General features: G+C 38.3%; 1 protein-coding gene across 2 annotated transcripts; it reads left to right on the top strand.

Annotated features, from left to right (window-relative positions):
• Positions 1-4,497: 4,497 nt before the first annotated feature.
• Positions 4,498-11,841, top strand: arsh (arylsulfatase H). Of its 2 annotated transcripts, XM_044365359.1 has the most exons (11): positions 4,498-4,603; positions 5,505-5,660; positions 5,840-5,961; positions 6,107-6,229; positions 6,408-6,610; positions 8,028-8,248; positions 8,929-9,065; positions 9,411-9,548; positions 9,655-9,814; positions 10,569-10,690; positions 11,430-11,841. In XM_044365359.1, exons 1-11 carry the CDS (start codon positions 4,599-4,601, stop codon positions 11,819-11,821), a joined length of 1,779 nt encoding a protein of 592 aa, XP_044221294.1. In that variant the 5' UTR covers positions 4,498-4,598; the 3' UTR covers positions 11,822-11,841. The 2 variants fall into 2 exon arrangements, with proteins under 2 accessions (XP_044221294.1, XP_044221293.1); XM_044365358.1 differs by lacking the exon at positions 4,498-4,603 and having other exon boundaries at positions 5,497-5,660.
• The last annotated feature ends 484 nt before the right edge of the window (positions 11,842-12,325 follow it).

Raw genomic sequence — 12,325 nt, 5'->3', positions numbered from 1 at the left:
ACAAATTCAGAAGTGGTCATGTAGTGACGTATTAGGCATTGTTGTGATGTAGTATGTGTCAGTCTAGTTGTGATGCAGTAATTTCTCCTTTATAGTGCCTTTCACTGACACAGCCTGGCTTGACCAATCTACAGACACACAGGGAGGAGAGCTGGGACATTAAAGGCAGTTACTAGATGAATGTATCAAAGATATATGGCTTAATTTTTCTTGATTCATTCATTATCATTTACATTATTGAAATTCTTCAAATTCTTAAATCCTGAAACTGCTCATATATCTGAAACTATTGTTTATAACAGCTGCTGTAATCACAGTGGGCCAGTTTGCTGTTATTTACTGCTTTTTATTACTATCTACTATTAATTTTTAAACTAACATTGCATTCAAACCTCTCAGCAGCCTCAGCAGTAAAACTCTCATCATTGTGTGTCTCTTTATTTGAGCAAGCCAGTTGCTGTTTTGCAGTCTTTTTGCATCATTCATATCTTCACATTAGAAACACCACTCACCTGTGATTTTTATATGAATGCTTTACATTTAGCAGTGTGGTGCCTCAGAGCTGACACAGATTGTTTTGGGTTAACTTGTTTGCTGTGGTATTTTGTGATTATTATTGTGAAATGCCTCAGAAGCAATGCTACTGCATTAAAAAAAAGAGCCCAAGAGTTTTTTTTCCTCCTCTGTAGCACAAAAATATTAACTTCTGAATGTCTTTTTGTTGCCTTGCAGTTTTGTACTTGCTCTGTTCCCTTTAAACTTTGAAACAGGGTTATAGAGGTTGCATAGTGCTGCAGTTCATGTAACGCACCTTCTTGTAAAGCACCATATAGCTGCAATACAGGACAGAGACTGTTGCTAACAGCCTAGCCTAAAGCTGAAAAATATTAATAATCTGTTATGTTGATTAATTCTACTGTATGAACTGTGGGCTGGACGCCAGGTCAAAGCTCTGTTTGAAATGCCTTCTTATCCTGTAATCTGTGATAGACTGAGTTTCTCTTGACACATTGAACCGAGTAGATAGTGTGTCTGAAATCTTTCACTGCTTCTGCTACAATGGCATGGTGTGACAATGCACAAAATACACAGAAAATAATAGACAATACAAGCTTTCAGGTGTAGTCACTGATGCCTTTTAAGCAGGACAGCTCTTTAAAACCTTTATACTGCAGTACTTGTCCCATCTGTGCACACCTGTAAGGTTAACAATAATCAAAAGCAAACTGTTATTCACATACAGAAAATTTAATGGGACTGATTTGATGTAATGGAAACAAGAGTAAATCTGGAACATGGACTGGTGGCGTTTTGAGGATATGGTCCACTCTACTTTTAGTCCCAAGCAGTCAGATTCTTTGTAAACACAAATTATGGAGCGTTGCATCCGAGTCAGAATGTAACAACGTAGACTTAATGGGTCCTGAAGTGCACTTCCCAGATAATGCTAGGGCATCAATCATGGCGTTGACCAGTCCTGCCTTATACCGCCTCTTGAATATTCCAACAAGGAAAACAAGAACAATTTCATAACCAGAAAGAGAAAGTGAAAAAAGCAGAGATGTTTTGCAGGTTATTTTATTAACACAATCTCTATGGGAGAAGCACTATCCTATCCTGTATACATCTTGATTCATTAAACATATTTAGACAATTCATTTCTGATTTATACTAGTGTAAGACTTTTCCTTTTTTATTTAAATATTCTGTGTTCTTATTTTGTGTAGGAACTGTCTTCTTCATTTTTGTCATCTGGCACTTGTGTTGTTCTTCTGGAATTGTGTAAATAATGTTTGAGGAGTCAATTAAACAGTTTTCGTGGGAGTTGATGTTTTGCTTTTTGGTTTTATGCAGCTGTGTGTTCCCATCTCTGTCTGTCTGACAAACAGGCATCAAAGGACATGACCTGAGATGTTGGATATGTCAGGTATTTAGAGAAGGAAACTGAGTGAACTGAATCACTTAGTGATTGATGGTGACAGGTTCATAAAGATACACCTGGGGCACTCAGAAGTGAAACGTGGGAACCTGTGTAGGTTTATCTTGCCAGACTCATGCCCACAAAATTCCTGTAAATGTGCGCATCGTCATTTCATACCCACCAGACATAACAACTACATCTAATTAAGCCCAGCTCTTTCAAACAGCTTTGATATTGAGTTGATAGTGAAGTTGATTTGATTCCAAGTCAATCAGACTAAATTATATTTAATGGCTGAAACAATAAAAAACTCAGCTGTGTTGGTCTCTGAGGGACATAATAAATTAAAATACATTCCGATCATTCACTCAAGTACAAGTTTTCATACCTCACTGTAGAAATACAAAAATACAAATGAAGTAAAAGTAGTATAGTTATAAAGGATGGTCCCACAGTGTCAATTTATATGATAGCAGGAGGTTTGAGTAGTAGCTGGTCCAAGCTGGCAACTAACTATTCCTGCACTCTTTAAACCAGTGGTGGAAAGTAGCAAACATTTACTCAAGTAATGTACATGAATATAATTTTAAGGTACTTGTACTTCACTTCAGTATTTCCATTTTAAACTACTTTACTTTTCTACTTCTACTCTTCATTTCATAGGTGAAAATTATACTTTTTACCCCACTACATTAATTTAAACTTTAAACTAAATTTAAACTAAACTTTTCAGATTTTACTAACAAAACATATGATCATTTTATAAAATATAATGCATTCTTACAGATTAAACTACCCAACAGTAAATCTCAGACTTATCATTGAGCTGGTTTAAATCCTATTTATTCAATAGGTCTTTCTCTGTCACAATAGGCAAGTCATCGTCAACCACAGCAGACATCACCTGTGGAGTTCCACAGGGCTCAATTCTTGGCCCCCTCCTCTTCTCCCTCTAAGTGCTTCCACTTGGTCATATAATTGGTAAGCATAATGTTTCTTTTCACAGTTATGCTGATGACACATAGTTTTATCTACTCTTAAGACGTAATGATCACAATTGCTTTAACACTCTCAGAAACTGTCTCAAGGACATTTAAAAGGACATTTAAGTGTTGGATGTCCCAAAATTTTCTACAGTTAAATGAAAGCAAAATTGAAATAGTCTTATTCGGGCAGCCAAACTGAAGAAATATTATCTTACATGATCTAGGTGACCTATCAACTAATATAAAGCCAGTGGCCAGAAACTTAGGAGTGATTTGACTTTTGAGAGGCAGGTAAAGAGAGTTGTGCAGTCTTGCTTCCTTCAATTGAGGAATATATCAAAAGTGAAGTCATTTTTACCTTGATAAGATTTAGAGAAGGTAATTCATGCTTTTATTTCATCTCGCCTTGACTACTGTAACTTTTTGTATGCCTGCCTCAGTCAAAAGTCACTCTCATGTCTCCAGTTCATTCAAAATGCCACTGATAGGATTTTAACTGGCACCAAATATAGAGACCATATTACCCCAATCTTATCACATCTGGACTGGTTACTAATTAGATTGCTTGATTAGATTGATTTTAGGATTTGCTGATTACTTTTAAAGCAAGGTGAGGTCTAGCCACTAGCTATATTGCTGACCTGTTAACCCCTTATGAGCCAGAACGTAGCCTACAATCCTCAGCCTTCACTTTCTCTATTCAGGCACCTAGACTGTGGAATGACGTGCCTGAGGAAGTTAGGCTAGCTAAATGAGTTTCATCTTTTAAATCCCTTCTAATAACACACCTATGCCTTTATGTGAGTCACTCCTTATGCACTGCCATTCGGGAGTCTGGGGCCAAAGAGGGGTCTTTGTCTAAGTTCCATCTGTTTTTAATTGTTTGTTTTTTGATCTTATCCCTTTTTATTCTTATTTGTATTAATACTATTATTGTTTTACTATTTTTATTTTAAAGTTATTGTCTCCTTGGGTTTTATTGCATGTAAAGCATTTTGTAAACATTGTTTTAAGAAAAGTGCTCTATAAATAAAGTTTATTATTTTTATTACTATATGGGCCTACATACTGTATAGCAGATAAAATTAACATTAAAGTACTGCTTACATGTTAATGCATCAGTAATAATGATCCAATAATATAACACTGACAGGGGACTACAACTACACGGAGCAAATCGTTATGTTTCTTGGGCATATGTTCAAGTTATTCCGCAAAGTAAATGGTGACTAAGTCCATCAGAGAAATTCTGTGAGTAGTAAATTATGTAATATTTCTGAAATGTGGGGGAGACGACGTAAAGTTGCACAAACTGGAAATGTACTTTCCTCCCCGGAAAATATTTTTCTTTGGACTGAACCCCGAAACATTTCACAAAGCATAATTTTTACTTATTAGCCTATGCGTATGGATGAGATATATTAACAGCAGTATAGCTCAATAGTACATTTAGAGTTTATTTCTCATCCATTAAGATCATCGTCAGGAAACCGTAGCAGATGATGACGGAGCTGCTGCTCTAAAGTTTAAGTTCTTGTGGCGCATTTACTCCACACTTTAAGGTAAATGTGGCGCTAATAAGCCAGTCAGTACGGTACAGTCGGGGAGGCAGACTCAGTGACTTCAGGCAAGGAGTAGGAAATGTGTGACATTTTTGTTTGTAGCGTCATGAATCAGTGCATTGTGCAGGTATGAGGTGAGTCCACAAACTGCAGGTTTGCCTTTTGCGTTTTTTAAAACACCAGCACATACAATGATTGACTAAATCATTGTAAACCAGCTGAATGAACTAAAAGTTAGAAACTCATCTGATGTGGACGATTGTCTGTATAAATATATCTTCATTTTGTACACGTAAACACTTTAAATAGACAACAGTCACTGCTGTCACATGGGGGCAGAGTTTGGGAGATAAGTCGTTGCTTTTGTAAGAGGCTAAGTCCAGGAGACGATTTGACTACAGCATGAGGTTTATTGGTCTTCAATCCCTGCTGATTATCTCAGACGCGTTGTTTATTGAGACAACTGCACTAGTTTTAGCATTGTGACATATGTGAAACAACTGGGTTAAGTTGAGAAACCAGTTTAAGGATTAGAGTAAATGAGTAATAACGTCATGGCAGAGGGTCAGCAGGGATTGCTTCATGAAGCAGTTTAAGGAGGTCAGATAAACTCAAGGACACAACTGAAGGCAACACTGTTGTAAAAATTCAGACACAATTTGAAATGCAAGGGCAACATTTTCTGTTTTTCTAGGACTGCAAATAATTTTTGTTCTCATCATTGATTACTCCTTCGATTAAACTTTGGGTATATACAATTTCAGAGGATAGTGAAAACTATCCCTCACTAATTCCCAAAGCTAAAGTGAACTGTCTTGTTTTGTCCAACACTTCAAAACCCAAAGATATTCCATTTACAATGAGATAAAGTAGAGAAAATGGGTAAATGATTAATCAGTTATCAAAATTGTTGCTGATTAATCTTCCAACAATCATTTAATCAACTAATCATTTCAACACAGGTAATATACATTTTATTTATTTTTTATGAGTCAAATTAAATCCCCCGAATCACTTCTAATGCTTCATGTTTAGATCCCACCTGTTGGTGCCTCTTCTTCTCTCCCTGCTCCTGGCAGCAGGGCGTGATGTCACAGGGGAGGGGGTGGACAGGAAGCCCAACTTTGTTCTGATGATGGTGGACGACCTGGGTATCGGTGATGTAGGATGCTATGGTAATGATACCATCAGGTCAGTCTTAACTAGTGTATTATGGTTCTAGTCCTCTTTTTCTCATCCATTGATCGCTCCTCTATTCTCATTAAAAATCTCGTCTTTATCATCCTAGCCTGTTTATTACATCATGTCTATGTCAACATCTCTTGGAACATGTATGTGCATTTCCTTCTGTCTCTGCTCTGTCCCTGTAGGACTCCTAACATAGACAGACTGGCCTCTGAAGGAGTGAAGCTGACTCAACACATTGCAGCTGCTCCTCTCTGCACCCCGAGCCGGGCAGCTTTCGTGACAGGGCGCTATGCTGTCCGCTCAGGTAGCCGACACTCTTAAAAGTTATGCAGCCTGTGCCAATGGAGACATCCCTGTCGTATTCATATATTTACAGCAATGTTTGACCCGATGTGTTCTTTTATTGTTAATTCATTTTATTCTTACGTATTTGTGTGTCTGATGTCTAGGGATGGGTAGCATAGGCCGTGCGCAGGTGCTTCTGTTCCTTGGAGGTTCGGGGGGGCTGCCATCCAGTGAGACCACCTTTGCTAAGAGGCTGCAGCAACAAGGATACACCACCGGCTTAGTTGGTGAGATAATTTACTGCACTCATCTATTTATTGATCCTCAGTGTGAAATTTGTCCTGTCCTCTCCCCAGGTGAGACCAAAAGACCAGTTAGTGCCACTTCAGCTGCTCACTTGCTCACCAACATGTAGGGCTTGAATTCTGTCTACCTCTCCCCTGTTCTCTCTCCATGTCTCTGCAGGTAAGTGGCACTTGGGTGTGAACTGTGAACGCAGAGGGGACCACTGTCACCACCCGAACCAGCATGGCTTCAGCTACTTCTACGGCCTGCCGTTCACCCTGTTCAATGACTGCGTACCTGGAGAGGGGAGTGACATCCTGACAGACCTTCAGTACATGCTCCGAAATCTGACCATGTTGCTTGGAGTTGGACTTTTCACGTTGGTAAGGCTGACAGTGTGTCAGGTTAGAAGTCACACAAATGTAACATCTGAATAAGACGCAGAATATGAGAAAAAGTTTTCTGAGTAACCACACAAAATTAACAACAAAAACAACTGAGAGACACATGTGGTTTGCCAGAGGAGGAGGAGGAGGAGGAGGAGGAGGAGAAGGAGAAGGAGGAGGAGGAGGAGGAGGAAACTGTAAAACAAAGAGCGACTGAGGTTTGCGTGAGCTGTTTTCCCTAAAGTAAAATAACTGGTGCGTAATTACTAAGAAATGAGACACACAGGGTTGGAAACAAGATTGGGAACAGAGGCTGCAGTTGTGAAATTCACAGTCACAACAGCCAGAAACCTGCTTTAGGGGGAAGCAAGACATTTCGAAACTGAAATTTAGTGAGGACTTGGCGATGGTACAGTGGGTACCTCTAAAACAAATAGGAACCAGCTGTGCTATAGGTAGACTTTACAATCTATACAGTCTACGAGACCCTCTATCCTTAGACCCTCAGATCAGATAAGGAAAAACTATTTGTTTTCTAATCAGGAAAAACAAATTCAGTTCAAAATAAAGAACTACATTGAAACAGTTTATTGGGATATGTTCAATTTTTTTGTGATTCATTTTTATTAACTGTTTCAATATGTACAAAACAATGAAACACAAGACCAAATAATAGAGCAAATCATGGAAAATGAGTAACAGAACAAAACCAAAAATAAACAAATCTCAGCAATTAGAATTACAAATACAGTAAGAAAATAATAATCATAAAATATATCAAAAAATAACATGTACCAATAAATACTACATAAAAGAGGTAACAAATAAAACTACTTTCATGTATAAATCTAAATACTGTATGTACTGTAGGAGACAATGTTCCACTTGTCTCACATGGTTAATCATTTGGTAAGGGATGATATCATCTAGTGGCGAAATCATGAAACTGCGACAAAATTTAAGATCCCAGACAGACATATGAAGCATCACGGTATCATGACAATAAATGTCAAGTGCATTAAATATCAATAGAAACATTGAAGTGTTGATTCAACTATGGGTTTTTTTAGGTTTTAATTTGTGGTAGTGTTGTGCTAGATTGCATCATGTTATAAGGTGCACACATTTTGCCTCTTCCCCAAGTGTACTGTATAAACAGTATATAAGGTTAAAATATCAACAGCTTACAACAGAATGCAATCCACTATGACAACACCACAAACTAAAATAAGGAGTACAATTTACAATTTAAACCCCATCAATGAGATATATGAGAAATAAATGTGACTGGTAGTTTATATGACCATGGATTTCATCTACAGTATACGATAACTGTAAAGCAGACACTTACTGTACATACTGTACGTCATATTATATGACAGTTGTTGCATTTTGTTTGTGTGTGTACTTTCAGGTGTGTGTCCGTGTGTGTGGCCTTTTTGATGTCAGCTTGTGGCTCTTGGTAGCCCTTTCCTTTGTCAGTATCCTTGGAGCAGCTGTGTGGTACATGCCCTTTAAACTCCTGCCGACTTGGAACTGCATCATCATGAGGAACCAAGAAGTGATCGAACAGCCGATGACAGTGGAGACACTGCCCCAGAGATTGCTGGGAGAAGCACAAAATTTTATCAAGAGGTAGTAAATGCAGGAGCAAATTTTTACAATTGTTTTGAAAATGGAAGTCACCAGGCATAAAAACTTCTGGGAACTGCTGTTTACCATCTGCTCAGAGCAGTTTCATATTTCATGTACATCTGTGGTTTAAATACTCATTGCCTGGACTTGCCCAGGCCAAAGACAGCGTGAAAGACTGTGAAATTGATCAAAACCGACAGCACAAAGCACATTCATTTCTACCAGAGATGTAAATCTTTGAAAATCAGTCAAAAACATAAGTAAGTAATTTCTGAATAAGGCTTTGGCATTGTAGTTTTTTGCAAAAGTTACTCAAACAGGAATTAACAGTTCATTTGCCAGGGACTATTTCAAGCTGATGATTAATACACATTTGTCACGCTGGTGAGAATTTACAGCCGCAGGATGGTTTATGTGGGATTGACTCAAAATAAACTACTGCACCCATGTTCACTGTAATGAAGGAACATGTCACCCAGTGCAACAGTGTGGTTCTTTTTTTAGTGTGTTGAATGCAGGCAATACATGTTAGAATGATCGGTTCATTGTGGGTGTTGACAGCAAGAAAATATCATAAGCCTTATCCTTTATGACTTAACATAAAATCAACCTACATGGGTGATATTAAAACTGACAGCTGGCTAATGAGAGAGCTTTTCATTTTACCTCTCCTCCTCCAGGAATGCTGATCGTCCATTCCTTCTCTTCTTCTCATTGGCTCATATCCACACGCCACTTTTCAAGACCCCTGCCTTTGCTGGCAAAAGTCGCCATGGTCGCTATGGTGACAACATAGAAGAAGTGGACTGGATGATTGGTGAGTGAGGGTTGTAAAGTGAAAGTGCTAAGACCGGCATGCATTGTTAAACTTTTTTAATCGAGTGGTAGACTGGCCATCAGCAGTATTTCACCTAAGTGCAAATTTGCCCCTATGTTTTATATTGTTCTATAGGTGTGAACTTTAAGTTATGATAACTGCTAGATATGATGGCTACAACTATAAAAAATAAGAACCAAGTTGTAAAAATCTGGAATTATCCTTTAACAATCAGGAAAGCAAGAGCAACTCTGCACTCTCCCTCTGTTTAGGAAGTTTGAGCTCCCTCATGGGATATATTTCCAAACCAACCCATATCTATTTCAATCTTAATATGTTTTCTAGGTAAAATGGTAGAGACTGTGGATTCCCTTGGCCTATCCAACAACACTCTGATGTACTTCACATCAGATCACGGTGGACACCTAGAGGATTCTAATACACTGATCGGCCAGAAAGGAGGCTGGAACAGCATCTATAAAGGTAGTCATCAATCACTTAACAATCACTTTAAATGCGATATTTAATGTAATTATAGTTATTAGTCTATAATTTGGTTAATATGGCCATTATCTTATGTCTTTTTCAGGTGGGAAGGCAATGGGGGGCTGGGAGGGAGGGATCAGGGTTCCTGGTATTTTCCGTTGGCCTGGCAGACTGGCAGCTGGAAGAGTGGTGGATGAACCCACCAGCCTCATGGACCTGTACCCTACGGTGAAATATTTGGCCCAGGACACCCACCCAGACAGGTAAAGACTTGCTTATATGGCTGCTTTCTTTTTAGTGTGTGTACTCTCACCCACTTAGTATTTCCTCATCATTCTTGGATGGGTTGAGAAGCTTTGAAAAAACACTAAAACATTGTTTTGGTGCACCTTTCAAACACAGCATGAGTTACAAAATGGGGGTAAACCATATAATAACTTGAGCTCATTATCTGTAAACAGCCATATATTTTATTTAGAGAAGGTTACTATGTAGACACTACGAATTTAGCAAGAATCACAAGTGACAGACAGATAATTTGTGGCTAAATATGATTCTGATTATGTTTTGTCATTATGACAAAAAGTATCTAGTTGTTACTTATTTTATTATTACTTGTTGATGATTCTGACATAATGAGTTTGCGTTCAAAAAGATAATTACTCATCTTAATATGGTAGTTTGTTGTATTACTTTGTGATCTAAACAGTAATATTTATTTCATTTTCAAAAAATTGAATTCATGCTTTTTAATATATTTTATTTTTTTAATTAAACAATAATTGCCACATGTCCTCACTGACCTTCCGAGAACATGAGCAAAAGTTTACAAAATTATAATTGGGTCAATGTGAACGTGAGATATTATATTATAGGACCAAAAGTCAAAAGTGTCTATTTCTCTGCATGTAGTGATGTGTCTGTCTCCTGATTGTAAATCACTTTTGAATCTCATCAAATTGACCCCCCCCACCCCCACCCCCTCTCTGTCTCTTTGTTTATTGTGCCTTCTCCCAGGCCTTTAGATGGTTATAACCTCATGCCACTACTGGAGGGGAAAGTAGAACGATCAGAGCATGAGTTCATGTTCCACTACTGTGGCATCTACCTGAATGCAGTACGCTGGCACCCACCTGGCAGTAAGTTTACACATAGACACAGAAACACATTAGATCATCTGGTGGAATTTCTTTCTCTCTGAAGTTCTTAGTTCTGCAGAAAAAGACATGTTGATGTAATTTTGGCCTTAAAACAGAAATCAAGCTGTACTTTACTTTACAGTCAGACATTTACAAATAGAATAACATTGAATAGAACCAAAATGAACTGAATGAAACTAAAATTTTATACTGTTTAGGTCCTTGTTTAGGTTTAGACCCAACCAAAAAAAAAGAAAAAATGGTTAAATGGATAGATTTTAGCCATTCCGGTCCCAGCTCTGCTAACTGATTCCAATCCTGGATTAGATTCTTGACAAGAAACCAAAGTTGCAAAAGACACCAAATATATAAATATATAATAAATTTTAGGCCTTCATTACTACAACACAACTGGGGAAATCAGAAACACTGAAAACTTTGTTATGTTTGATAAAAGTCCTCTCTTGCAATAAATAATTTTCATGTACTGAGTAAATTTTGCTCAGGCCACTACTGCCTTTTATGAAGTTCACTTTGCAGTACTACCCTCAGCTGCCATGTCATCAAAGCACTACACGCATGTATTGCTATTACTGGCGATATAGCCAGAGGGGTAGACAATCGGTCTTAGTATACACTGTATTCTTCTGCGTTTTCATGCCTGTGTTCTCCGGTGTGTGTGTGTGTGTGTGTGTGTGTTTGTGTGTGTGTGTGTTTGTGTGTGTGTTTTTCCATCCAGGTGACTCTATCTTCAAGATACACTTTTTCACCCCCAACTTTTCTCCCCCGGGAGCCGGCGGATGCTATGACACCAAGGTCTGCCAGTGTCATGGACAACATGTGACGCACCACAACCCACCGCTGCTTTATGACCTGTTCCACGACCCCTCAGAGTCACGCCCACTGACCCCTGATACTGAGCCAAGATTTGCCGAAATCCTTGAGGAGACCGCCAAAGCTGTGAAGAGGCATCAAAGTACCCTCACAGATTCTGATTCGCACGCCAAGACACCTGCACATGGCACTCCAAGCCAGTTGACTTGGGAGAAGATTCTGTGGAGACCCTGGCTTCAGCCCTGCTGTGGGACCTTTCCATTCTGTGGCTGCAAAGAAGACTCAACACATATTTAAGGAAAAACTCTTAAAAATGTGAAAAAAACAGCTCAGGTTTAATGAAGCTCCTCTCAGTAGGAACCTGCTGCAGTATTCCCACTTTGTTCAAGAATTATATCTCTCTGTAATGTACTTTTTGTGGTTCAGGGTGCATTCAGGAGCTCTTAACATTTTAAGTTCTCACAGCGTTTCCCAGATGGATCATGAAAAGGTCTGGCCTACAGACTTTGTGTAAAAAGTGTCCAGCCACACTTCTTTGGCTTTCCAAAATGTCCCCACTTGCATTTAGAGGCTTTGTTTAATTTAGAAGTTTTAATTTTTTTTAATGTAACAAGAAGAAGAAAAAGGACAAATTATTATCTAAACAGCAAATTGAAACTGAAACTAAACTTAAATCAGAATAAAGTAATACAAAATTGAAATTAATATACTATTACAATGGCCAGAAATTAAATAAAGACTAAACCTTGCTGTGTTTAATTACACTGTACATACTCAGGGTGCAACAGAGAGCCAAAGATA

The sequence above is a fragment of the Thunnus albacares genome, chromosome 11 (genome assembly GCF_914725855.1).
Source record: "Thunnus albacares chromosome 11, fThuAlb1.1, whole genome shotgun sequence".
Classification (NCBI taxonomy): domain Eukaryota; kingdom Metazoa; phylum Chordata; class Actinopteri; order Scombriformes; family Scombridae; genus Thunnus; species Thunnus albacares.
Note: the sequence above shows the minus strand (reverse complement) of the source record. Positions and strands in the feature narration are given on the sequence as shown.